The sequence below is a fragment of the Hyperolius riggenbachi genome, chromosome 3, assembly GCF_040937935.1.
Source record: "Hyperolius riggenbachi isolate aHypRig1 chromosome 3, aHypRig1.pri, whole genome shotgun sequence".
In the NCBI taxonomy this organism is placed as follows: domain Eukaryota; kingdom Metazoa; phylum Chordata; class Amphibia; order Anura; family Hyperoliidae; genus Hyperolius; species Hyperolius riggenbachi.
The window spans coordinates 316,048,814-316,075,624 of NC_090648.1; the positions used below are offsets into that span (position 1 = coordinate 316,048,814).

At 44.7% G+C, this 26,811-nt stretch overlaps 1 protein-coding gene across 2 annotated transcripts in view; it reads left to right on the forward strand.

Moving 5' to 3' along the window:
• The window catches only part of TBK1 (TANK binding kinase 1), a 79,585-nt gene that overhangs the window by 21,734 nt on the left and 31,040 nt on the right, over positions 1 to 26,811 (forward strand). For both annotated transcript variants that reach the window (XM_068276742.1, XM_068276741.1), the window contains exons 5-10: positions 3,287 to 3,468; positions 7,590 to 7,750; positions 8,949 to 9,059; positions 13,492 to 13,671; positions 15,442 to 15,638; positions 20,820 to 20,878. In XM_068276742.1, coding sequence (XP_068132843.1) covers positions 3,287 to 3,468; positions 7,590 to 7,750; positions 8,949 to 9,059; positions 13,492 to 13,671; positions 15,442 to 15,638; positions 20,820 to 20,878 — 890 coding nt within the window. The remainder of the gene's footprint in view (positions 1 to 3,286; positions 3,469 to 7,589; positions 7,751 to 8,948; positions 9,060 to 13,491; positions 13,672 to 15,441; positions 15,639 to 20,819; positions 20,879 to 26,811) is intronic.

The window sequence follows — 26,811 nt, forward strand, 5'->3', positions numbered from 1 at the left end:
TGACGTCGCTCACCAGCTTTCAAGTTGGGCAACCAAGAAAACAAGATGATGGATTCTCAATGTGAACATTTCCATCCTCATTAGAGAATAGTTTAAAGGTGCCCACTAATGATACATTCTTTATTGTACAATCCTTCCCTCTTTTAATTATTATGAGTGTCTACCTAGTGTATCCATTAAAAGTATATTCACTCCGTTTATTTTTCTACTACATACTGTATATTTGGTAAAATTGTAAACTCACGATTGTGTCATTAGTGGGCACCTTTTATATCCATGGGATCAGCAGATGGATGGGTACTAGATGTCTGCTGTACAATGAAGTAATATAAGTCTGAAATGTTTCACTGTCACTTCTGTTTGCTCCCAAGATCAGTGGCAACGCCTGTTTTGCCTCACTGCTGTAAAGGCTGGTTTGTATTTGCACTTTTGTGCCAGGTACTCGACTGAAGGCCTTTGTACTGTTAGGATTTTGCTGCATGGCTGACAACCTTACTGTATCTATGTCTGGCGTTGAAATAAATTCCATTCTTATGGAATTTACCCAACTTATATGGAGTCATCCCCAAACAATTGCTGTTCTTAAATGATTGCTAAAACACATCAAATTAATGTTTTTATATTAAAAATAAATGTTTTACAGTTGAATAAATGTTACAGTACTCCAAATATAATTCCTGCCAATTTGAAGATGCAGCATTAACTTTTATTTTATTGATTAGTATAGCAACACCTGGAAACAGAGGTTCTACCCTAATACTGTATACGGATATGTAATAGGTATGCCTGGATTCATTCTCAGTACAAATAGTGTGCTTTAGTAACCACTTTAGAATGCCTTGCTAGTTGGAAAGTCATTATTGCCCCACAGACTTGAGGCATCCTGTGCCAAATGTAACTAAGCAGCTCCAAATGAGCCTCCTTCATGATTTATAACTAGTAGATAGGATGTTCTTTTCTTTTAAAATGTACAAAATAGAACTGATGTGACTTTCTAAAAGGCACCAGTTTTATCCCATCTGCCTTAAAGTAAACCTGGAAATAATAATAAAGGATGTATTGCCTCAAGCTTTTTGATGGAGGTATTATATCGATCCCCACTATACATAAAGTTAAAAGTAAACCTGGGGCTTCCTCCAGACTGCTCCAGGCTTATCGCTTCCCTCGCTATCCTCCTCGGCCACCTAGTTCTTCTACAGTTGGCACCAGGAAAGTCCTCTGGTCCAGGGTCAACTGTGCATGCACGGACCGGCAACACTCTTGGCGACGGGAGCGTTCTACACGTTCTGCAGTAGATGCTGACCTGGCGAGGTCGGCATCTGAAACAGAGGGGATCTCGGGACACCTGAGCTGCGGAGAGGGACATATCGGCTGCCAGGGCTGGAGGAAGCCCTTGGTAAGTAAAGCTCATTTTTTTATTTCCCTGCTGATTCCTTTATAGACCCCCTCCGATGACACAAAAAATCCAGAGTTCAAATCCTGGGTGCAGCCAGTTAACTAGGCAGCAAGAAGTCATTCCTTAGGCAATGCTCCAGGGTGTCTTACTGAGCGTGCCCTTAGTCACTCATGCACTTTGAGTCTGACGGGAGAAAAGCACTATACAAATGTTAACATTATTGTTTTGGTCAGTGTTGCAACTCACACCTTTAATTACTGACATGAATTACACAGGTCTTGGGGCTAGTTAGATGAAGTTTAGGCACTGATTCTTTGTAAGTAGCCCCAGAACCTGCATGACTTAGATCTGTCAGTATATCAAGGGATGATTTGGCAATCCTGACTCTGTGCGAGTGACTCAAAGTATTAGAGACAAAACACCAACATGACAATCATACAATAGCACCTTCTATATTCTTACCACTATACTTTTTATCTGAGCCAAGGATCAGCACAACATCCAGGCATGGTACATGTTTAAGAGGCACCGTAGAGGCACACGCACACACTATTCTCTTCCCAAAGCATTCTGGGAGACCGGGTATTATTTACACTGACAGAAACAAACATTCCGCAGAGTTTCACCTGACAACTAAAGATATTTCCACCTGTGAACATTTTCAAAATGTAAATCGGTCAGGGTGAGGAAAGGTTTAACAATGGACAGACACTTACTACATTTTATAAATTAATATTCTGGAAAAAAAATTATTCACTCCGTGACTTTCACTACATTTCCTCATTAAAAGAAAGCCAACTATTGCCGGCCGTATATTCATCTTACTTCATGTTTACTTAATGCTCTTGTTTCAGCAAGTCATGCAAGTATATTCTGTATTCTAATATTTTCAAATGAAAGTCGACTTTGAAGGAAATGACAAAAAAAAAAAAGTTTTCAGAAGGGATTTTGTTAACGAGCTCTGCCATTTTACTGCAGTCTATAAAGTATAAATAGTCTGTTGATCTGTCTTTCATTTATTACTTGGAGGCTGCTAGAGAAGAATACAATTTACTGTATATTCTGGCGTATAAAACTACTTTTTAACCCTTGAAAATCATCTGAAAAGTCAGGGGTCGTGTTATACACCGGGTGTCATTGATGCCAGGTGATATGTCCTATCCTGTTACTGCCTCTCAGATCTCACTGCGGAGGACAGTAGTGAAGCAGCACAGGCGCACATGTGCAAGATCTGAGAGGCAGAGAAGGAGGTAAATAGGATACAAGGGTGGGCCAGAAAGGGTGAAAGAGGCGTGTTTTATGGGCACAGCGTGATCTATTCTTCCATACCGCTCTGATAAACAGGTAGACAAGGAGAGCTGACCAATCCATTTAGAGGGAGAGTTGACCAATCCAACCAGTCAGTCGCCTATATACTGGGCACCACATACAGTACAGCACCAGTATCTGTTCATACATAGCACCAGTATATGATTTTTTTATTTTTTTTTATTTGGTGTGCGTTGGAAGAGGGGTAGTCTTATGCAGCAAGTATATCCCAAACTCTATATTTTAACTGAAAAAGTTGGGGGGTCATCTTATACGACCAGTCGTCTTATATGCCAGAATATGCCGCATGTTGAACAAAGATATCTGAATTATCTTGCCCAGCTCATATATATATATATATATATATATATATATATATATATATATATAATTTATAGTCATCCTAGAGCTTTTTTCCTCCACATGGCCAAGGGGAATTTTGTCTACCAATTGCTACTGTATTTCCCAAAGTTATGTGTTCCTGGTTTCAGTGCCCTCGCTTGTTTGCATGGGAAGGGCCTTTTTGTAGGCCTTATGTTTTATATGCATGCGCACTAAGTGACTGGAATATCCTTTCTTTAGTTGCAGGAATGAATCACCTTAGAGAAAATGGAATAATTCATCGAGATATCAAACCAGGAAACATCATGAGAGTGATTGGTGAAGATGGACAATCTGTGTACAAACTGACAGACTTCGGTGCAGCCAGAGAATTGGAGGATGATGAGCAGTTTGTCTCTCTTTATGGCACTGAAGAATATTTGGTAATTAAATTTGTTGAAGTTTTGTATTGGAAGCCCTCAATTACTGCTGTTAAAGGAAACATCCGAGAAAATGTAAAACTAAAAGATCAACTTACTTGGGGCTTCCTCCAGCCCCTTGCAGCCGTGCTATGCCCTCACCGCAGCTCCGCTTCCAGCCGGTGGCCCGGGGTCCCCTCTGGTGTAGATGCCGACCTCGCCTGGGTGGTATCCACTGAACCTGCGCGAGAACACCTTGGTGTCGCGATGACATCTGGAGTGTAATGCGCAGGCACAGTAGTTCTGCACCAGCAGAGAACGCTCCAGATGACGTCTGCGCAACAGCGAGCAGTTTTTGAACATGTGCAGTAGATGCCGACCTGGTGAGGGCATCTACATCGGAGGGGACTGGGAGCCACCGAAGCTGCTGCAATGGCACAGGACTACTGCAAGGGGCTGGAGGAAGCCCCAAGAAAGTAGAGCTTTCGTTGGACATCGGAGACCTGGGGAGTCGCGCCGGCGGAGCAGGTAATGTATTGCAGCTGTATTGCGTCGGTCGTCGGGCACTCGAACGCCGCTAGCGACGCGCTCCCTACCCGCGGGCGATCGACGGTAATTTCCCGCACGGAGCGATCGACGGGATCGATCTATTTCGGGACGAAATAGATCGAAATTTAGCATGTAGCGTAAACGATGTGACAGCAGATTCGATCCCAGTGATGGAATCTGCTGTCGATCGGTGGGGAATCGGCCTAGTGTATGGCCAGCTTTAATACATTAAACAATGAAATAGTCTCAAGGATTAGCCACCCCTCTAATCAAATCACAAAAGTTAGAGATCTAAAAACAAAGTGAGGGTTTATCGGCCCAGTCAGGACAATCCAATATAAAGCCTAACTTTTAATTACACTATTGTTAGTGATCAGGCGCAACATGACATAATAAAAGGTCCTTGGACACGTTTTGTTTAACATTGATCTCCCAACGCATGTTTCATGGCCCTAAACATGGTTGCTTCTTCAGAGGCACAGTTTTGCAAGTTTATAGATTTGTGACAAAAGATAGTTAAAAACATAAGCTATGGGGTTTAACTAGTTTCGGACCACGCTGATTGAAATCTGCGCCCTGTATTGATCCTCTTACCACTGCCAGGACGCAATCATCCCGTCGTGCATTCTTGTCGCTACCGAGGATCGCATCTCTCTCTCTCCCCGCCGCAGATCACTCTCCCTGCCGTCTATATGATGGCCAGTCAGGAGCCGATTTCATCATTCAATCGCTACCTAACGGGATAATGGATGATGTTTGAGCTGCTATATATTTAAAGAGACTCCGTAACAAAAATTGCATCCTGTTTTTTATCATCCTACAATTTCCAAAAGCTCTTTTAATGTGTTCTGGCTTACTGCAGCACGTTCTACTATCACCATCTCTGTAATAAATCAACTTATCTCTCTCTTGTCAGACTTGTCAGCCTGTGTCTGGAAGGCTGCCAAGTTCTTCAGTGTTGTGGTTCTGTGATGCATCTCCCCCCTCCAGGCCCCTCTCTGCACACTGCCTGTGTATTATTTAGATTAGGGCAGCTTCTCTCTTCTCTCTTATCTTTTACAAGCTGGATAAATCCTCCTCTGAGCTGGCTGGGATTTCACATACTGATGAATTACATATGGGCAGAGCTGTCTGCACTCTGCAGTAAGAAACAGCCTGACACTTCAGTGGAAGATAGCTGCAGGGGGAAAGAAACACACAAATGATCTCTTGAGATTCAAAAGGAAGGGTGTATACAGCCTGCTTGTGTATGAATGTATTTTCTATGTGTGGACATACTGTACATCAACCTACTTCCTGTTTTGGTGGCCATTTTGTTTGTTTATAAACAAACTTTTAAAAACTGTTTTTAACCACTTTTAATGCGGCGAGGAGCGGCGAAAATGTGACAGAGGGTAATAGGAGATGTCCCCTAACGCACTGGTATGTTTACTTTTGTGCGATTTTAACAATACAGATTCTCTTTAAAGTGACTTCATGTCAATTCCAGCTGTAGTTACCATTACCTCATATAACTACCATATCGGCATCTGGCTGACTAGAGGATAAAAGGCTTGGAACATTTTTCTAATGTGGCTGTACACTTAACCCACACAACAAGTAAACATGCACAAGTAAACATGAAATGTTTGCAAACACAAGAACACAGTGCAACAGAAAACATTATGCTTACATTAGACAACAGTGTGTTCCAGCCAAGGAAGAAAAAATTCAGAAGAGACTTTGTGATTTGTATGTTTATTGAAGGGAATTTCTGTTTCCTGGTTGTTAGACGTAACATGTACTTTAAAGAGGTACTCCAGTGAAAATAATCTAATAAAAAAGTGCTTCATTTTTTACTATAATTATGTATAAATGATTGTCAGTGTTTGCCCATTGTAAAAGCTTTCTCTCTTTGATTTACATTCTGACATTTATCACATGGTGAATTTATTTTACTGCTGGCAGGTGATGTCACTGGCAGGAGATGCTGCTTGCTTTTTTGACCATTGGTAATGGCTGTAAACGGCTATTTCCCACAATGCAACTCTGTTCACAGACAGGAAACTGCCAGGACCATGGTCCTCACAGTTTTCGGTGGGAGGGGCTTCACCACAAACCCCTCCCACCGGTTACAGTACAAAAGTGGTTAACCCTCCTGGCAGTTTATCAATATCCGCCAGGGGGCAGCAAAGCCATTTAAAAAATTTTTTTTTGTCTCGCTACATGATAGCCGCTGCTCAGCGGCATCCCCCCAGCCCCTCCGTTCGCCATCGGAGATCAGGAGATCCCGTTCGAAGAACGGGATCTCCTGGAGGACTTCCCCCATCATGGCGACGGGCGAGATGACGTCACCGACGTCGTGACATCAAAGGGGACTCCGATCTACCCCACAGCGCTGCCTGGCACTGATTGGCCAGACAGCGCACGGGGTCTGGGGGAGGGGGGGCGCGGCTGCTGCGCGACGGATAGCGGCGGATCGGCGGGTAGCGGCGGTGATCGGATTGCACAGATCGGATAGCAAAGTGCTAGCTGCGTGTAGCAAAAAAAAAATTATGCAAATCGGCCCAGCCGGGCCTGAGCGGTGCCTTCCGGCAGCATAGCCCGAGCTCAGCTCGGGCTTACCGCCAGGAAGGTTAAAGCAAATCTGAAGTGAAAATAAACTAATGAAATATACAATTATATCTATAGCCCTATTACTACTTGGGCCTTTCCTGTAATCTCAGTCATATTTTGAGAGAACAGGTTAAAAATCTTACATTTAAAGTTTTGACTGTCTCAGGTGAATGACATCTGTTTTTAGTGTCTACTTAGCTCCAATACAGACATACTTGCCTCCTTCCTAGGAATGTGGCAGCTGACAGGTACACTGCACTAACCCTAATTTTCCCTTCACCACTGAAAGGCACTGCCTCCAGTGCTGTGTGACCCTGCATACTGAGAAAGAGTAAATGGAGTAATGGCTGAAAGAACAGGCCACAGTGTCATGATCTATGTAGGGTACACCACAGAGAGCCAGCAACTGTCAGCAGTGTAGAGTAAACTAGGTTCCATGTGACAGGGGATCTGGTAGCTCTTTCTGTGCCAAGGCAGAGGTGGGTATCAAACCAAAAACAGAATAACCGCTACCCCAAATAATCTTTGAATTGGAAAATTGCTGCTTATCTAAAAAGCTGACACCCAATTGACACACACACATAGGTACAGCAAGGGGGGTAGAGTACTAGAGTATGTGAGCTTGCAAAAGTGTACTCAAGCTACTACTCCCAAGATTTATACTTTCACAGAAATTATTCTGTATAGTCTACAAAATATATAAAAGCATACCTTTTGCAATAAAAAGGGAAAAAATACCATTTTTTAAACTTGCAAAACAATGGCAAATCGAATTGAATCGAATCCCGATCGGACATGTCGGATTTAATCGGTTCGTGAATAGAATCGTAAACAAATCGCACAAATAATCGTATCGTGTAGATTAGGCTTTAGACTGTAGATAAAATTTGATGACAGTACCACTCTAAGTAAGGATATCATGTTGTGTGATCTGAATCTGTGAAGCAGAAATCATTTATTTAAGTATATTGCTGAGTAACGTGTGGTTTGTTTCTTTGAAGCACCCAGACATGTATGAGCGTGCTGTGCTCAGGAAGGATCATCAGAAGAAGTATGGTGCTAATGTGGATTTGTGGAGCATTGGAGTGACATTCTACCATGCAGCTACAGGAAGTCTTCCCTTCAGGCCTTTTGAAGGGCCACGCAGGAACAAGGAAGTTATGTATGTTTTTCCCTTTAACTACTTGCACATTCTTATGCCTCCAAATACCTTTAACTTCTTGCACATACTTCCATAACATTTAAGGATGATTAATGATGAGGCTGCTACGCCAGTGTACTAGCTTCCTCCTCTGTGTAACCTAATTTCTGAAGCATGTAGAACCTGTGAAAATGTGAGCCCATTGGAACTGCAGTATGCTGATTGATGATGATAAATATAGCTACCTTCTCTGGCAATTGCCTGTTGTATTGAGCCTCAGAGATTGAATACTGGAACAGTCGTTACCTTGTGTAAATGTACACTTTTGTGATTAACCAATCGGCACATAAACATAGGGGGGGGGGGGGGGGGGTGCAAGACCTCATCTACATCTACTTTGGCAACATAACTGCTAGTAGGGAAGCATCTAAATGTACTGCCTATAAGGCACTATGGCAGACCTAGCACCATTGCTCTGTACTTTAGGTATATGTAATTCATCTTTTTTTTCCCCTTTTTTCTTAAAGTTACTGTTCTCTGCCAACCACCTAGCCTGACCTTCTGATTTTTAGTCAAATTTAACACCTGGCTTCTGCAGATTGTTGCCTCTGATTTACTCCCAGTATTTGACAACTTTAACATTTCAGTAGACGAGCCCAGCATTAACACTTTAGTTAAGCTTATGTCTATTTTTCAGTTCTTCCAGCATGTCAAAGCATAAAATGTTCCACTGTACTCATTGGGCACACTCTTGACATTCACTTCTTTAAACTTTACACCCTTTACCAATTAAGCAACTCTGCTTTTCCTCTCTCTGGCCACATCCATCTAGAGAGGAAACTCTTATGCTTGTATCCTTTGCCAAAAAGCATCCTTTGCCAAAAAGTGCATAGTTTTGAAAGGGAAACAACCTAGTCCTCTTCATTTTACCAGTATTCATATTAACCTACCAATTCAGGGGAACATATGGTATATTTGACTCAATATTAGAACCTTTGAAATTAATAAAAAAAAATTGCTTGAACTTGAAATTATTAGCATCTCATTGACTATCTTTGGATATAAGGTGTGACCACTGAGACCATAATCCACAAACAGGATTTCTAAAGGCACTTATAAATGTAGGATGGCAGTCACGAGATCAAGTGTTATGCAAGTTGCTTATGAACATGTGTATGGCTGTGAAATTTCTCAATGTATTGCATTTACTTTTATGCAGGTATAAAATAATTACTGGAAAGCCATCTGGTGCAATATCTGGTGTTCAGAGAACAGAAAATGGTCCCATAGATTGGATGTGGGATTTGCCCCTGTACTGTAATTTGTCCCTGTAAGTATTTTTGTACTGCGAAAGGTTCATTTTACCAAAACATTATTGCTGTAATAGTCCTTTACTTACAGATATGAAGTCTTGGGTCCCTTACTACTTCACACAGAAAGCTTTTTCAGTGTGGGGCAAGGTTTCAGGCAGAATTGGGCACCGACAGAGACGGGGGTGGATGAAATCTGAGTAAATTAGGTACTCACAGTTGTTAGAGGGATACATTTTGTTTTTAACTAGTTACTGCACCAAGTGCAGTATACCTTCATCTGGAATCCCAGGGACGTAGATATTCATCTACTGCCACTGCACACTCCTCTGCGTGTTCTCGGCCCTGCCCCTTAGTGGGGAAATCAGTGAATGGGAACATAGTTCCCATTCATTGATCTAAGGCCCCCGTGTCAATGAGATGCCTGCAGTCATTGTAAAAAAAACAAAAAAAAACAAACAGTAAGACATACATGCATTGGCTGGAATGGCGTAATGGTTAAGGGCTCTGCCTCTGACACAGGAGACCAGGGTTCGAATCTCGGCTCTGCCTGTTCAGTAAGCCAGCACCTATTCAGTAGGGAGACCTTAGGCAAATTTCCCCAACACTGCTACTGCCTATAGAGTGCGCCCTGGTGGCTGCAGCTCTGGTGCTTTGAGTCCGCCAAGAGGAAAGCGTGATATAAATGTTATTTGTCTTGTCTTATACTTCCTGTTTGTGTACTAACAGTACGTACAGACAGCCATGGGCTTTTGAGTCCAGACGGAATTTGGAATTCTAATGAAGTCTAATGACTTCAAGTGTGACTGCAGAATGGGGGGGGGGGGGTTAACTTACCCAGAAGTCCTGGGGATGTCTGCATTTCATTATGTGGCATAGGCGTGCTGAAAGCCGCGTTTCATTACTCACTACCATGCTGGGCCTGCGCAGTACGCTCCTGGTGACATCAGTGGGAGCGAGGACATGGCAACACAGGCGCAGTGGTTTTCAGACTTTAAAGTCTGAAATTCCAGAAGTGAACCGTAGGTGGGGCAGGAGCATCGGTGAGTGGCTGCGCGGGCACAGGATGTCTGCGGGGGGCCATTAGAAGCCCTGGGAAAGTTCAACTCATTTTCCCCTGCCCCCCCCCCCCCCCTACAGTATTCCTTTAAAGGACTTACAAGGCCAAATTCGTTAAAGTGAAGTACCTGCAAGATGTTTAAATGCACAGAGGACGCCGTCCGCGCCCTCCGTGCAGTTTCGCCGGGTCCCCTTCCTGAAAGCGCTCCCCGTGCCACTGGCGACCCCACAGGCCAGGTCGGGCTCTCATGCCGCTCCTAAGATGGTCGACGGAGCTGGGCGCGGCTGCGCAGTCCGCAGCTCTAGGGCCAACCCTCCGAACCACGCACTGTAGCATGGATCGGAGGGGTTGGCCCTAGAGCTGCGCAGCCGCACTGGCGGCAATGCGGACTGCCAGCTCCGGCGGCCATCTTAGGAGCGGCATGAGAGCCCGACCCGGCCTGTGGGGTCGCCAGCAGCACGGGGGGTGCTTTCAGGAAGGGGACCCGGCGGAATCCTTAAAGGACTTACGAGGCTAAATTCGTTAAAAAAAGTGAAGTACCTGCAAGATGTTTAAATGCACGGAGGACGCCGTCCGCGCCCTCCGTGCATTTAAACATCCTGCAGGTACTTCACTTTTTTTTAACGAATTTGGCCTCATAAGTCCTTTAAGGATTCAACTTTTTTCAAATGTATGTCATGGCTGTATGTTACTGTTATCTTTGCAAATAGCGGCTTGTAATTAGTGACGGACGCAAAACTGAAAAATATACACCTTTATTTCCGAATAAAATATTAATAATAAAATTTGTGGGTTTTATTTTAAAATTATAATCGCAGAAAACTGAGAAATAATGGATTTTTTTCATTCCGTTATTCCTGTTAAAATGAATTTAGAATAAAATATTTCTTATATAATGTACAAACCAGAGAAAGCCTAATTGGTGGTGAAAAAAACAAGATATAGATCAATTTGTTGAGATTAGTAGGTATAAAATTATTGGGGAATGAATGGAGCGCTGAAAGGTGAAAATTTCTCTGGTCCTTAAAGAGAGTCTGAAGCCTTTCAAAATACCTATTTCTATGCTGCAGGCTTCTTCATTCTTATAACCCAAGCTGCAAGCTTCTTCATCAATATAACCCAAGCTGATTTGCTGTGGGGACGCGGCAGAACGAGGTCTTAATCCCCCCGAAATCCCCGGGGGAAGATTTGGGGCTCCTTCCGGGAAGAGGCAGAGCTTTGGGCAGTAGCTCTGCCTCTACTCGTGTCAATCTGCACTGATCGCTGCCGCTCCCCGCCCCTCTGTCTTCTTTCACTGAGAGGGGCAGGGAGAGGAAGTGATCGGCGCAGATTGACTGTACTGGAGGCAGAGCTACAGCACAAAGCTTAGCCTCCCTGGGCAGCAAAATCCACAACCTGGAAAGTCGTGGAATTTTGCCCTGGGATGGGGATGGTATAAAGCCCTTGTTCTGCAGCATCCTCGCAACGAATCAGCTTGGGTTATATTGATGAAGGAGTCTGCAACATAAAAATAGGTATTTTCAAAGGCTTCAGTCTCTTTTTGAGGAAAACCCCCTCAGTGGTGAACTGGTTAAAGTGGTATTGTCACCATAAAAATCAAATTTCAACAGCAACTGGTCTGAGTGTATTAAGTGATAAAGATGCTAATCCTGCATTCAAAACTTGCAAAACTTTTTCTGCTGTTATGATTTGGAGTTATCACATACTTTGAGCACTGGCTCTAGTGCCAAACAGTTGAATGCTAGGAGTTCTTTTTATCTATAATATATTCCTCCTCTTCCATTTATTTCCCTGCCAGCTTCTTATCTGACACACCCTCTGATTACTTGCGTTTACAAGCAAGGCTGAGGTGACTCAGCGATTGGAGGATAAGACAGTGCAGATCCTAGTATACACCTCAGTGGGAGTGTCTGAAGACTCTGGGAGGAGGGCAGCTAATGAATACACAATGAGCAAGAGAAGGGAGGGGGGAAAACAAGAGTCAGGAAGGATATGATGGCAGCATTAGCTTGGCAAGATGGCCACTGCCTTGAATAGGATTTTCTGCTCTTCCTTTATAAAATTCACAGGAATCATTACGTGGATAGCACAATACATCTGTTATGTCTACTTATATATGTGTTTTTTATTTCTAGGTAAGCAAGGGTGTCACTTGTTCTTTAAAGGGGCACAGACATATTCAGAGTTTAGGTCTGCTTTAAGTTATAATTTTCTAGTGGTATTTGTACCATTATTATTAATTGCAGGAAAATCTGAGTTGTTCAGAACTCTCAAGCAACCAGAAAAAAAATCCCGCTCTTGCAAGATGCAAGCAGCTAACTTTACATTAAATTCCATTGGAATCGACTCAGCTTAGTAATCCACTAAAATAAGTATTAGCAGCTGATTGCCATTGCATCTTCCTGTGAGATCTCATCATCCTCTCTCCCTCCCTCCCTCTTCTTAAATATATGACAAAAGAATTGTTCATACGTTGATCTTTGAGAATGATTGTTAGATTATGCTTCATTTTCGTCCACTTTATATCTGTGCCAAATAATTATGTGTAAATATTGTTTAAGGCCCGGTTCACATTAGCGTTCGCTATCCGGATTTTCCGGATCTGATCCGGACCGCATACTGTACAAACGGAACGTACGTTCCGCATAGCAATGTAAAGTCTATGCGGACGTTCACACGCGTCCGTTCCGTACAGTACGGAGCCGGATCGGATCCGGACTCTTTTCCAACATGCGCTATTTTTTGGGCCTGGATCTCCGGCCCACGCACCCGGACCGGAGCCGGACCTGAGCCTGACAGCACCATCAGGAACACAGGAACCAATGGGGAACGGAAGGCACAGAACACACTGCCTACAAAAACCTGACGTTCTACCCCACTTCCTATGCGTATGCAAGCGGCCATTTCGGATGGGGACACATGGGCCAAGCATGTCTGGAGTGGAGCAGCAGTGACAGACGTGCTGGAGCTGTTTGGCAGAATGTCGGAGGTGGAGGTAAGGCCTACAGCGGAGGAACCTGATTCTACACGTGCACCAGGTGCACCTTCTGCTGACCCCAACATTTTTTTTTTCAAAATTCGCTATTTTTTGCCCACGGATCCGGATGGCAGCCTGATGCATGCCTGATACAAACGGTCCGGATCGGAACCGTACAGTTCTGATCAGGATCAGGTCAGGATCCGATCAGGATCCGGTCCGTTTATTTGCCAAAACGCAAGTGTGAACGGGGCCTAAGCCTCCTACAAATATCCTATGCAATTCCCAGAACAATGCAGTTGTTTGCAAAGATCACATTATATATGACAATATATTTGGTACCATGGTATTTTTTTGTTCAAATGTATATGATTTTCTGTAAGCAATTCTTATTTTGTCGTGTTCTTTGTTTTAGTGGCCTGCAGACTCTGTTTTGCCCAGTATTGGCAAATATTCTAGAAGCTGACCAGGAGAAATGTTGGAGCTTTGACCAGTTCTTTGCAGAAACAAATGACATATTCGATCGAATTGTAATTCATGTATTCTCCCTTCAGCAAATGGCTCTTCACAAGATCTATATTCACACAGATAATACGTAAGTATAATAAGATGAAATATATTTCTTAATAGATGAATATAGTAGATTGAAAAAAAAACTGAAGTGTGAGTGATATGGAGGCTGCCATAGTTTGTTTCCTTTTAAGCAATGCAAATTGCCTTGCTGTCCTGCTGATCTTTAGCCTCTAATACTTTAGCCATAGACCATGAACAGGCATGCAGATCAGGTGTTTTACTTAAAGGATACCCAAGGTAAGAATAAGTGTTCTTTTACTTACCTGGGGCTTCTTCCAGCCATCCTAGGCTTGTATGGCCCTTGCTGTCCTCCCACTCCTCTTCCTCGATCTGCTGTTTGGCCTGGCACAGTAGCCAAGTTGCGCACTACTGTGCATGCCCCGGCCTGGCAATGCACCTCCTTGATTGCACTCCTGTGGCCAGGAGTGCTCCTCGCATGCACACTACATTAAGACTTGTAGCCGCACATGCACAGAACATTCCCGGCCACAGGAGCGTGATCAAGAGTTGCGCTGCAGAGCCAGCGCATGCACAGTAGTGTGCGACTTAGCTAAGTTGTGCACTGTACCAGCCCAGACAGCAGGTTGAGGAAGAGGACCAAGAGGACAGCGAGAACCTACACGAGCTACATGGAGCCCCAGGTAAGCAAAAGAACACTTTGTTCACCTCGAGTATCCTTTAGGTTTGACTGTATTTGCCGCATGCCTATTTCAGGTGTGTGATTCAGACACACTGGAAATAAATATGGCAGCATCCATAACCCTCTCACTTCAGTTGTCCTTTAATGATCTGACACGCTGGATTTTTCTGTGACAGTGGATGAGTTCACTGTTCCCCCTCCTTACTCTGCTTGCAGAAGTTTCTCCATTCTTTCCAGTCCCTTCTTCATAGACGCAGAATGCATCTCTTGGCTTTTGCCTGTATCAAAATTTCACTAATAAATAATTTTCTCCTATAGTGCAATCCCAACAGTATCAGCAGTGTGGCAGTAATTGTAGTTTCATTCTAGCATACAGAGTTGAAACTGAGTAATGCTGGGAATACACAATGCGTTTCTGACGCTTGATTCTCCGCCCGATTCTGCAGTCGATTCTCTTATCTTCCGCTCGTTTTTCTTATCTTTTTCCATTCACTTCTATCAGAAATTGAGCGGCAAAATGATCGAACGGGAGATCAGACATGTTGGAAATTTTCTATCAAACCATCTATCTGCGGCAGAAACGAATAGTGTATTCCCAGTATAAGATGGTAGACAGAGAGTTGAAACTGAGTAATATGGTAGACATGGAGTAACATGGTAGACACTAGAATGAACTGCAAATATTGCAGAACCCAGATGAGGAAACATGACCCAGAAGAGGAGCTGGGGGAAGGTAATGGAGGGACTGGTATTTGGATGCTAGCATTTACTCTTGTTCTCCTGATACCCGGTAAATGCAGGAACCCAAGTATTACTATACTACACCATGCCCTTCCCTATTCTCTTTTGGGTTTGTTTTCTTCATTTGAGCTCTGGAAATTATTGTAGTGTCTTCCTTTAAAAGGCCCTCTCCACATATCTACAACTTTCTCAACAAACCAGGACCGTTTACTAATTTTGTGTTGGCCATGTGCCTCAAAAGAGTATTCAGATTGGGCCTGCACATATATCTGTCAGTAGATCTGTCACTTTCTGTGGTGGGCCTCTGCAAGTTATCTAAACAAACATAATAAAACGTAGACCTAATTTCTGTTTTGTTTGACAAGTGTTCTCTTTTTTTTTCTTTTTATTGAGTCTTTTACTGTTTTACAGGACTACAGATTTCCAGGATCTGATCTATAAGCAGACAAAAATTCCTTCCCAAAACCAGGAGCTGCTATATGAAGGGAGGAGGCTGGTGCTAGAGCCAGGCAGGCAGGCACAGCACTTTCCTGCCACCACAGAAGAAAACCCTATCTTTGTGGTGACCAGAGAGATGGTATCCATTATTGGGCTTCGATATGATGAATGTAAGTTGAATAAATAGCTCAGCGTTGTAGTAGACAGGGAAAGCCTTACCTGGGATTACATTGCGCAGTGTCACACATACTAGAAACCTCTCTGAAGTCTTTTAAAGCTGAATTCCAGGCATATAGCTAAATCCAATGTTAAATTCAATACTTTACATGTGAAAACAGTTTTTATCCAGCTAGTATTGCGATTTTGAGGGCACAATAGGGTAATTAGCTTTGTGTCCTCACTTTACTACTTTGCTCAGCTGAGCAGCATAGTCTAGTAGGAGTATTTATTATTTTTATTTATATAGCACCAACATCTTCCATAGCGCTATGTCCACCTGTGTAACACTGTATTTACCACCATCCAGTATCTCAGCAGTGGTAGTACTGCATCAGTGTAACCTTTAGGCCCCATTTACAGTTTATCAGTTGTTTTCAGTTATAACTGAAAGGACAACTGGTTTTCAAAGTAAAGCCCGTGTTTTACTATGGCACAGTTCACACTTAACGCGCATTAACTTACATCTTTTTCACAATGCTCTGCTATGGAGAAGAAAAAAAAAACGTACCAACTGATTACGTGTAAATGGGGCCTTAGGCTGTATTCACACCGTGCTCAGTTGCATAACACATGCGTTAGACATAGACATACAAAGCCTGCATGAAGTGAGTTAGAGTAATGCAATCTGTTACAACAACAGAACTGTAAAAAGCCCCATGGAATTGTATGGGCAGTGAGTTGGCATGCATAATTATTCTGCATTGCAACAGACTTGGTGTGAAAGGATCCTAAATAATGCTCTAATTTTTTATTGCACTCTAGTTGCAGTTTGTCTCAACGTAAATTGGGCTTTCTGTTAGGAGTAAAATGATGTGTCTCTTTGCTTTCATAAACATATTTAGGGAAAAATGAAAAGTAAAATTCAACATTTTCTGTATATCCTACCTTAAAGGTTCCAGAAATCTAGACTGCGCAAAATATAACTCATTTTTGTTCAGCAGTTTAAGCCCTTTTTGAAAACAGATACAGTACATGTAGAAGCTTAGGAGTTTTTACCCACAAAGCTGTATAAATCGTGTTATTTAATACTTACATGATTTGTGGTTTAACAGTGCACTGACCAGAAAATGAGTTACTCAGAGGAATTCATACGATATTTATTATAGAGATAAAATAGGTTGTTAAATGAAACCGAACAGATACAGGAAGAAGCACTTGCAGTTGTAAGATGTTATTAAAGAATGAAATTGCTCAGCTGGAGAGTTCCATTGTGGCCGCCTGATGCATGTGTGGCCATCTAATTGCCATGGCATTAACTATCCCTGCATTCTTCAAGTGACAGTGATTATCTCGCCCCGCCACTAAGGTCCTGTTAGATTAGGAGCAATGATGGATGACATCTTAGTCTTTTAATATGACATTAGTTCAGCATAAGCCCCGTCCCATTAGAGTTTGTCTGACATTGAAGTGGGTAGTTAGTTCAGAGGAAAAGTAAGGACATTCCTGCAGTTCCCAGACTCTTGCTGCTTCCCAATGTATTTACCTTAACCAGATGTATGCCAAAAGACAAGCACTCAATACCGTCACTGGAACAGAGGGACAGGCATGCATAGTATGCTAAACAGATTATTTACGGTTTGCATTGAACTGTTACAAGTTTCAGCATGCTGAAATTTAGCCAACCACCCAAAACCTATTTGTAAATTCTGTCTTGCCCATCACCAAAAGAAAGCCGGACTTATTTTTTTACAACTATGAGAAAATAAAATGTATATTACAGGGGGATTTAGTCACATGACATTACATTTCCATTACATTTTAAAGCTTTAAACTGAGCAATAATAGCTATTCTGGATGTATGCCATATGTCAATGTGCTTATCAGAGCTAAAGCCGCATCTACACGCGTAGATGCGGCTCCGATCCGGCGGCTCGATTAGCCGCCGGATCGCCTCTTCCGCGTGCCCACTCAGCGCGTGTGAGCCGGATTCGATTCCACGCTCGTCCCCACCGGCGCCGCTTATCTTCCGCTCGATTCACTGCCATTGTCCCCTCGCTGGGAGCGAGCAGGGAATCGGCGGAAGCAAGATCCGTCCTGTCGGATCTTATCAATCGAGCCGCATCAGTGGCTCGATTGATAAGGAACATCGCGGCCGCATCTACGTGTGTAGATGCGGCTTTAGGCTGTGAAAAGCAAACAAAACCTGTGATCTAGAGTAACTGTGCTTACTTTCATCTTCATGTGTAATTGCACTCAATGCCATATAGAATTAGCATATCTTACCAAGCATCCAACCTATTCTACCTCTTTGCTATGTCCCCTCTCTTTGCTGTCACCTTCACTTCCCAAGACGTAATAACCTACTTCATAAAAAGTAAAAAAAATCAATACAGTCCATGATATCTAAGCTCATTTTGTAGTACTTCAGCACTCCTCCACCTAAAAGTGTCTCCTCACTCCATTGGCCATGTTTATTTAGATCAGGGTCCCTTAAAGTAAACCTAAAGTCACAAAAAAAAAACCAAGATGAACTCACCTGGGGCTTCCCTCAGCCCCCTGCAGACGATCGGTGCCCTCGCAGCCCCACTCCGATGGCCCAGGACCCGCCGGCGAACACTTCCGGTTTGGCCGTCACTGGCCGACAGGCATGGGAACGCGAGTGATTGTTCGCGTTCCCAGCCTGTATATCGCCCCCTATGCTGTTATTGCGGCCAGGAGGTCGCAATAGCAGCATAGGGGCGATATACAGGCTGGGAACGCGAACAATCACTCGCGTTCCCGTGCCTGTCGGCCGGTGACGGCCAAACTGGAAGTGTTCGCCGGCGGGTCCTGGGCCATCGGAGCGGGGCTGTGAGGGCACCGATCCTCTGCAGGGGGCTGAGGGAAGCCCCAGGTGAGTTCATCTCGTTTTTTTTTTTTTGTGACTTTAGGTTCTCTTTAAAGTTTTTTTCGACCAAGGGCCAGTCCAATGTTTTTGAGACTGTTGCAGTTCAAACTAGCAAAATATGTGCATTTGGCAGCAGTGGCATGCACAGAACTTATTATTAATTTATTGGATTTATATAATGCCAACATATAATACAGCGCTGGACAATAATTTAAGGTTACAGACAATGATAGGGAGTAACAGACAACACAATACAGGTAATATTCAGCAAGACACACAATGCCAAATCATACACTGGAGAAGTAGTCCCAACAATACTAGTTCACACTTTTCTGTGGGCAGAGTGCAAGATCAAGCATTAAAGACAAGGAGGGAGGGCCCTGCCAAAGGCTTGCAATCTAAAGGAAGTGGGGGGCTGCTTTGAGAGGTTCTTGGCAGAGAGATTTGGGGCAGCAGCAAGGTGGGGTAGGTTAAGCATAACTGATGTAGCATGATGAGCTAAATATAGGCGCATGCATAAAGTACTAGTCCTACTTACAAATTGTCTGAAGCCTCTTTCTGTTTTCCTGCAAAGCAAGTGTTAAAAAACTAGAGTTGTTATCTGTGCAAATAGCTTGTTGAACAGCTTGATGAATTTGGTGTCCTGAAAAGTAAATAAATTAAAAGGCAAAGCCCTTTATCTAACTGAGAAAACACTGTTGATTAGGTTTTAGTGCTGAAAAGCTTTAAGTGCCATTATTTCTGTTTGTTTTGTTGCTTAATGAACCAAATTTTACATCAGACTCTCGTGGCTGCTGATTAGAATTAATTTTTAAAAATGAAGAACTTAAACTGAAAATGAAAATATTAATCTTTTCTATGTTACTGATCTATTTACCATTAGTAAAACACATACCTTAGTTGTCTCAGAATTAGTAGTAAGTAGTTTCTATGAGACAGAAATAGTAACTTTTTCAAGCTTTGGATTATTCCACAAGAAGGCACCCTCGGCGGGGTGTGGAAGCGCGCAGCTCCTCTATGCCGACGCGGCTTGTATCCTCCTACCTGCGCGCGCAACCATATGACGCGCGGACGTGGGGCGGACCCGCGTACGGCGTGGCGTCCTCGGGCCGCCGGGCGCCATTATTAGGCCGGCATCTGTGCAGACGGGATTGTTGAATGAGCCTGCCCTGATGATGCTGGCGACTTTGCCAGGGAAACCGGTCGGCAAACCAGGGCTCATCGCCCACCAGTAGCATCGCTCCACCTGGGGGACCACTAACACCGACCTGAACAGAGCGGATGAGTATCCTCTTGCACTTTATGCATTTTTCTGTGACGCTATGCACATGGATGGACATTTCCTCTCTTTCACCAATTCAATTGTGGGCAAATGTACATAGGCAGTAATCTAGCCCACCACGGGACCCCTACACTTTGAGTCTACATTACCTTTACGCCATATCCACCATCACGTGACCTTATATGGATTGGAGAGCTGCATAAGGGAATAACCCCTGGCGGACTTTTTCACTGTAGACCCACCTATCTATCCATTGATCCACAACACAGTGATCTTCTATACTACATCTCACAAAACGACTGATCCTGAGATCAATGGAGAACTGCATAAGGGATTAATCCCTGGCGGACTTTTGCACTGCATGTCTACTCACCTGTTGATTAACAAATACAGTGATCTCCTAAAAATATATTCTACATCATAACTGATTTTGAGGTTAATGGTCACGTAAACAGTATGTTTGATGGATGTCTTGATGCCTTGATGTAATTCGTTCATGTGCTCTGATTGAAGAACAAAGAGGGGGCACCAGAGTGGGCGTTTGCACTGAATATATTGTCTACTCAGGAACATTACTACATTGCTACTTTGATGATGAGGAATACCTACTGCTATCTATGTGTACTGCAACACTAGGAAGGTGTCTTGTTTGAATCTATGATATTATCTTGGATTGCTCAGGACTTCTCCACCTCTGTGCACTCAGATATTACCTTTTTCTTGAACCGGTACTGTTTTTTTTTGTGGTCCACACTATTTAGGCCTATATATATTTTTTTTGCTGTGAGCTCCAGCTTCTAAATTATTTGACCTATTTGTGATATTTACAATCATATGTTGGGCCCCCAGGTCGATGATTATGTCCCCCAGGTTATTGGAGCTAGTGCTCTGGTTTTTATAGAGAATTAAGCTACTATTTTTATAATTTGTGATAAATAAATGTTATATATTTTATAAGATATCTTTCTTCCTTTCTTCCAAGTGATTATTTTTCAAGCTTTGGTTTTTATTTTTTTTTTCTAGTAAACATACCAAAAGTTATTGGACATTATGACCTGGATATAGATTCGAATATGGCAAAGGTTAGTTTGTATTTCACCTCTTATTAAAACTCCACAAAATGGTTTAAAAGACTTTGCATTAGTGCGTTACTTGACTGAACTTGTTGATAAAATTAGTTAACGATGTGTAACATAAATTGCTAGTACCGAGCTCGATGACACCATGCTTCTGCACGAGTGGTCATTGTTTCTAGTACAGGTAATTATAAATGACCCGCCGATACAAATAGCCTGATTCCATCGCAATGACATTTCCGTGTGGGCAGAAGTTTGAAGAAGCAACTTTAAACTTCCCATAAGTCCTGGCGTGTCACCCACAACAGTGCTGGGCTTACCTCCGAACTGAGTCCAGCGCTGTCCGTCGTCCTCTCTCTGCCATCTGCTGGCTCTTGTGCACGGCATTGCTACTTGTATGTCACATAACATACAGAAAGCGGTGCTGTACACTAGACCAGAGCTCCCCAACCCTGTTTTCAAGGCCCACCAACAGTACATGTTTTGCAGGAAACCACAAACTTTCACAGGTGGGGTAATTAGTGTCTTAGCAGAGTTGATTAACTACTTCTGTGGATTTCCACAAAACTTGTGCTGTTGGTGGACCTTGAGGACAGGGTTGGGGAACACTGCACTAAACGGTGCAGGAAGCGGAGTGGCTAGATGGGCAGCGTTGCCTCGGGCTGGAAGGGGAGTGCAGCATTGCTGTTGCTGCGGGGGGAGCTCCTCAAGGATGGGGGACAAAGAGGCACAGAGGGGTCGGGGGGCAGAGAGGCACAGAGGTGAGAAAGAGAGTCAGAGGGGATTATGAGGCGCAGAGGGGGGGCAGAGAGGCACTGAAGGGGACAAACGGGCATAAAGGGGAACAGAGGCGCACAGAACGGTACAGAGGGGGAAAGAGGCATGGGGGGGGGGGAGACACTGGAGGCAAAGGGGACATATAGTTAGCACAGGAGATAGAGGTGGAACAGTGTTCCGACTTAAGAATAGATTCAATGGATAAGGGAAAAGAAGAAAACTCCAGCACTCTCTGAACTGCGGTAGGAGATGGGACTTAGGCCTGGTCAACCATGGAATACGTGAGTGTAGGCTCGTTGAAGGGCGTGCACGGACTAGATGAGAAACAGCAAATCGATGTGGGAAGGGAGGCAAGATGTAGCCAGCACTGCGCTTCAAATGATTGTTTATTGAGATAAAAAGTACACTTACAGTTGATTGAGGTTGATTCAGGCGAGATGCGGATGCGGATGTGGTGGGTGCCAGGTCTAGATCCCCCTGCGGACGTCCGTTTCGCGCGTCTAGCGCTTGTTCACCGCAGTGGGGGAAAGGATGGGGGCGGGCCGTCTCAGCGCGAGTTTCATACTCGCGTCCCGGCGGCACTTCCGCCTACGTCGACCAGCCACGCCCCCAATTTCCATGGCAACCCGCGACGCCCGCCCGCCTCGTATAGAGGACGGAGAGCGTCCCAATACCTACGCAGAGCGTGACGTATCAGCCGGGGGCAGCCAGTCGAGCCAATCCACGCCCAGCTGTCAGACGGCGTAGACGCTGAACAGCGTCTAAAAAGCCTGCTGTATTAGAGGCGTAGCCATATGGCAGCAAGGGCAGTCACGGCGCGGTCGTGCATACCGGCGGCTGAACGCCACAGCTGTACGTGTGGTTACACATGAAAACATTTAAAAAGAGATAAAATGAGGCTTGGGAGGGGGGACGAGAACAGAAGAAGGGCAGAGCCGGGTACAGTAATATAAAAAGGACACTGTCAGGGCCAAAATGAGTATAGAGATAAAAAGACCAAAAAGGAAGCCCCTATGGAAAGTGCACCTAAGGAAGAGGAAGGGGAGGAAAGAACACAAAGCCCAGAGGCCAGAGGTGGCCGCACATGCATGTGCAGAGGGAGTACTTGTATTCTCAAAAGCCGCACATGCATGTGCAGCTCAGAGTGCCACAGAAGAATACACCGACATCACCACAAAAGGTGTATAAGAGGACACCAGTGAGAGAAGACGTGCATTAGGGCAGAGGCTAAAGGTCAAGAGATGGAACAAGGAATATTGTACAGTTGTCATTTTTCTAGAAAACAGGCCAGTTCGTTTTTATCATTAAACCCGAGGGGCCCGAGGGCGTTAGTACGTATTATCCAACGGGCTTCATGTTGTAATAAAGTACGCTCCCGGTCTCCACCTCGGTTAGTAAAAGATATGGTTTCAAGGGCACAGAATCTCAGACAGTCAGGGTCTCTTCCATGATGCTGGGCCATGTGTTCTATCAGTCTCGTACATTTATCTTTGGACTTCAAAGAGCGGAAGTGTTCCTTGATCCTAACTTGCATTTCTCTAGTCGTTTGCCCAATGTAGAATTTCTTGCATGGGCATATTAGGCAATAGACCACGAATTTGGATCTACAAGACAGGACATCCCTGATCTTCACAGGGATGGTCCCCAACGTTTGCGGCCCATGTCTGAGGATCTGATCACAGATCCCGCATGAGCCGCAACGGTAGTTACCCGGTTGTTTGAGGGTGTTCAACCAGTTGGTGGACTGGGGCTTCGTGCAGGGCCGGCCTTTGACCTGAGCGACCGGTGCGATCGCTCAGGGCGCCGGCTTCCAGGGGGCGCTCCTCTCCCCTGGCTGCGTGTTTTTGCGGCCCCGGCTGGGTACTCCCTCTCCGCCCCCTGGTGCCGCTGCTGGGGGTGATGTGCGTGCGCCGTGATGGAGGGGGGAGCCGCGGGGAGGGCAGCCCGACCTCTCCCTCCCTTCCTCTCCGGGCCACCCTCTGTGCTCAGTGCTCCCCCCTCCGATGCAGACTGCAGCAGAAAGAACTCACCTCCCTGGTTCCGATCGCCGGCGCCTCTCACTTGCCGCTGGTATCTTCTACATTAGTTACTGATGCACACTAAACTTCCTGCTTAACAGGAAGTTTAGTGTGTATCGGTAAACTATGTAGAAGAGAGTAGACCAGCGGCAAGTGAGAGGCGCCGGCGATCGGAACCAGGGAGGTGAGTTCTTTCTGCTGCAGTCTGCATCGGAGGGGGGAGCACTGAGCACAGAGGGTGGCCCGGAGAGGAAGGGAGGGAGAGGTCGGGCTGCCCTCCCCGCGGCTCCCCCCTCCACTATGCGGGGGGGCACCTACCTACCTTATACTGGGGGCAGCTACCTATCTAACCTATACTGGGGGCAGCTACCTATCTAACCTATACTGGGGGGCACCTACCTAATCTAACCTACGCTGGGGGGCAGCTACCTATCTAACCTATACTGGGGGCGGCTACCTATATAGCCAATACTGGGGGCACCTACCTATACTGGGGGGCACCTACCTACCTAACCTATACTGGGGGGCAGCTACCTATCTAACCTATACTGGGGGCAGCTACCTATCTAACCTATACTGGGGGGGCACCTACCTATCTAACCTATACTGGGGGCAGCTACCTATCTAACCTATACTGGGGGCAGCTATCTAATATATACTGGGGGCAGCTACCTATCTAACCTATACTGGAGGGCACCTACCTATCTAACCTATACTGGGGGGCAGCTACCTATCTAACCTATACTGGGGGTGGCTACCTATATAGCCAATACTACGGGCACTTACCTATACTGGGGGGCAGCTACCTATCTAACCTATACTGGGGGGCAGCTACCTATCTAACCTATACTGGGGGGCAGCTACCTATCTAATCTACACTGGGGGGCAGTTACCTATCTAATCTATACGGGGGGCACCTACCTATCTAATCTATACTGGGGGGCAGCTACTTATCTAACCTATACTGGGGGCACCTACCTATCTAACCTATACTGGGGGCAGCTACCTATCTAATCTATACTGGGGGCATCTACCTATCTAATCTATACTGGGGCAGCTACCTATCTAACCTATGTTGCAGGTACCTACCTATCTAACCTGTACTGGGGGCACCTACCTATCTACCTACACACTACTAAGCCCCCCCCCCCATTAGTGTATGTGTGTGGTGCGCTCACACGCGAAGAGGATGAATGGGGGGGGGGGCACCAAAATCTGGTTCGCTCAGGGCGCTGTGAAACCTAAGGCCGGCCCTGGCTTCGTGTATTCACTGCTGGTGAGTATATCACCCAAAGTGGGGGCCCTTCTGAAGGTGATCAAAGGGGGCATTGATACAGCGTCGGCGAGAAGTGGGTCGCCCTGTAGGAGATGCCAGTTCTTCTGGATGGTCTCTTTTATGCTCATTGCCATTGGTGAGTATTCAAATACAAACACCTGTCTGGTGTGATTATCAGGGTAATTTTGAGGGGTTCCACGCTGGCGTTTCCTCTTAATCAAGTCGCCTCTAGGTCTCAGGAGGGCCCTATCTTTAGCTTCCTCCAACTGGCTGCCCCCGGCTGATACGTCACGCTCTGCGTAGGTATTGGGACGCTCTCCGTCCTCTATACGAGGCGGGCGGGCGTCGCGGGTTGCCATGGAAATTGGGGGCGTGGCTGGTCGACGTAGGCGGAAGTGCCGCCGGGACGCGAGTATGAAACTCGCGCTGAGACGGCCCGCCCCCATCCTTTCCCCCACTGCGGTGAACAAGCGCTAGACGCGCGAAACGGACGTCCGCAGGGGGATCTAGACCTGGCACCCACCACATCCGCATCGCATCTCGCCTGAATCAACCTCAATCAACTGTAAGTGTACTTTTTATCTCAATAAACAATCATTTGAAGCGCAGTGCTGGCTACATCTTGCCTACCTTCCCACATAAGAATAGATTCAGGTTAAGAGCAAACCTACAGTTCCTATCTTGTTCGTTAAAGAGTAACTGTCAGGCTGCAGAAGCTAATTTAAACCTCTATTCTCCTGTGTTAAACAGTTTAGAAGGAAGCCCAAAAGCAATTAGTGAAGATAAAAATCTCAGTTACCTTTGATGTGTGCTTATCAGCAAGGCTGTTATTCTTAAGAAGACGCAAGCCGCATACCATACTGCAAAGCATTCTGGGGCTCTCCCCTCGGCTGCTAATGAGACGTTACAGCAGCTTGTAATCGCGTAGCACTGATAAATCTCGGGCAGAGTACACTGCAGGAGTCAGCTATTGTTCCTAGCCACATGGCTCATTAATATTCACTGCACACTGTGTTGTTCAAGTACAAGCTTATCTGTGATCAGGAAGCAGGCAGGACATGCTGACACATTTGACAGAAAAACATGGAGCCTGCCATGAGCTGTCAGGAGCATCTATCTCTGCATATACTATATACAAATTATGTGAAATCCAAACGTGGACAGTGAAATGCATATGTAATGTAAGTACAGCCAATCTTTAGCTACTGATATATGTGTTTATTTTCTCTGAGACCTTATACCTAACAGCTCCTCTTTAAGCGAGGACTCACTGTATTTCATTCATGTGCATGCTTTAAAAAACTCCAGGCAGATCAATTCTTTCCCTGTCCCCTTTTGCTACAACTACATTCACATGACCTCTGTAGGTTGCATTACTTTTGATGCTGTATTTTCGCAGATTTAATATTACAGCCCCCCTCCCCATATGATGCCATATACCTGGAACAGGCATTCTGGGTCACAGTTCAAGCATTTTAGCTTTCACTGGTTGAATGTTACTCACCAATAAGTGAAACCTGGGTCATCCCTTGAGATTTAACCTCTTAGCACAATGGCCTCAATTCACTAAGCTTTATCAAACACTTTATTGAACGTTAGAAATTTTACCGCATGGGTAAAATCTAATTTTAAATTCACTATAGTGTTATACAATAGATTTTATGAATGTTTTATCGATAAAACATTCAATAAATATATAACACCTTAGTGAATTCAAAATTAGATTTTACCCATGAAGTAAATTATCAAACGTTCGATAAAGTGTTTGATAAAGCTTAGTGAATTGAGGCCAATATCTGAAACTACAATATTTTCTTCCCGTAATAAAATGATTCAGCAATGGCAACTCTGTTATTCTTTACAGGATC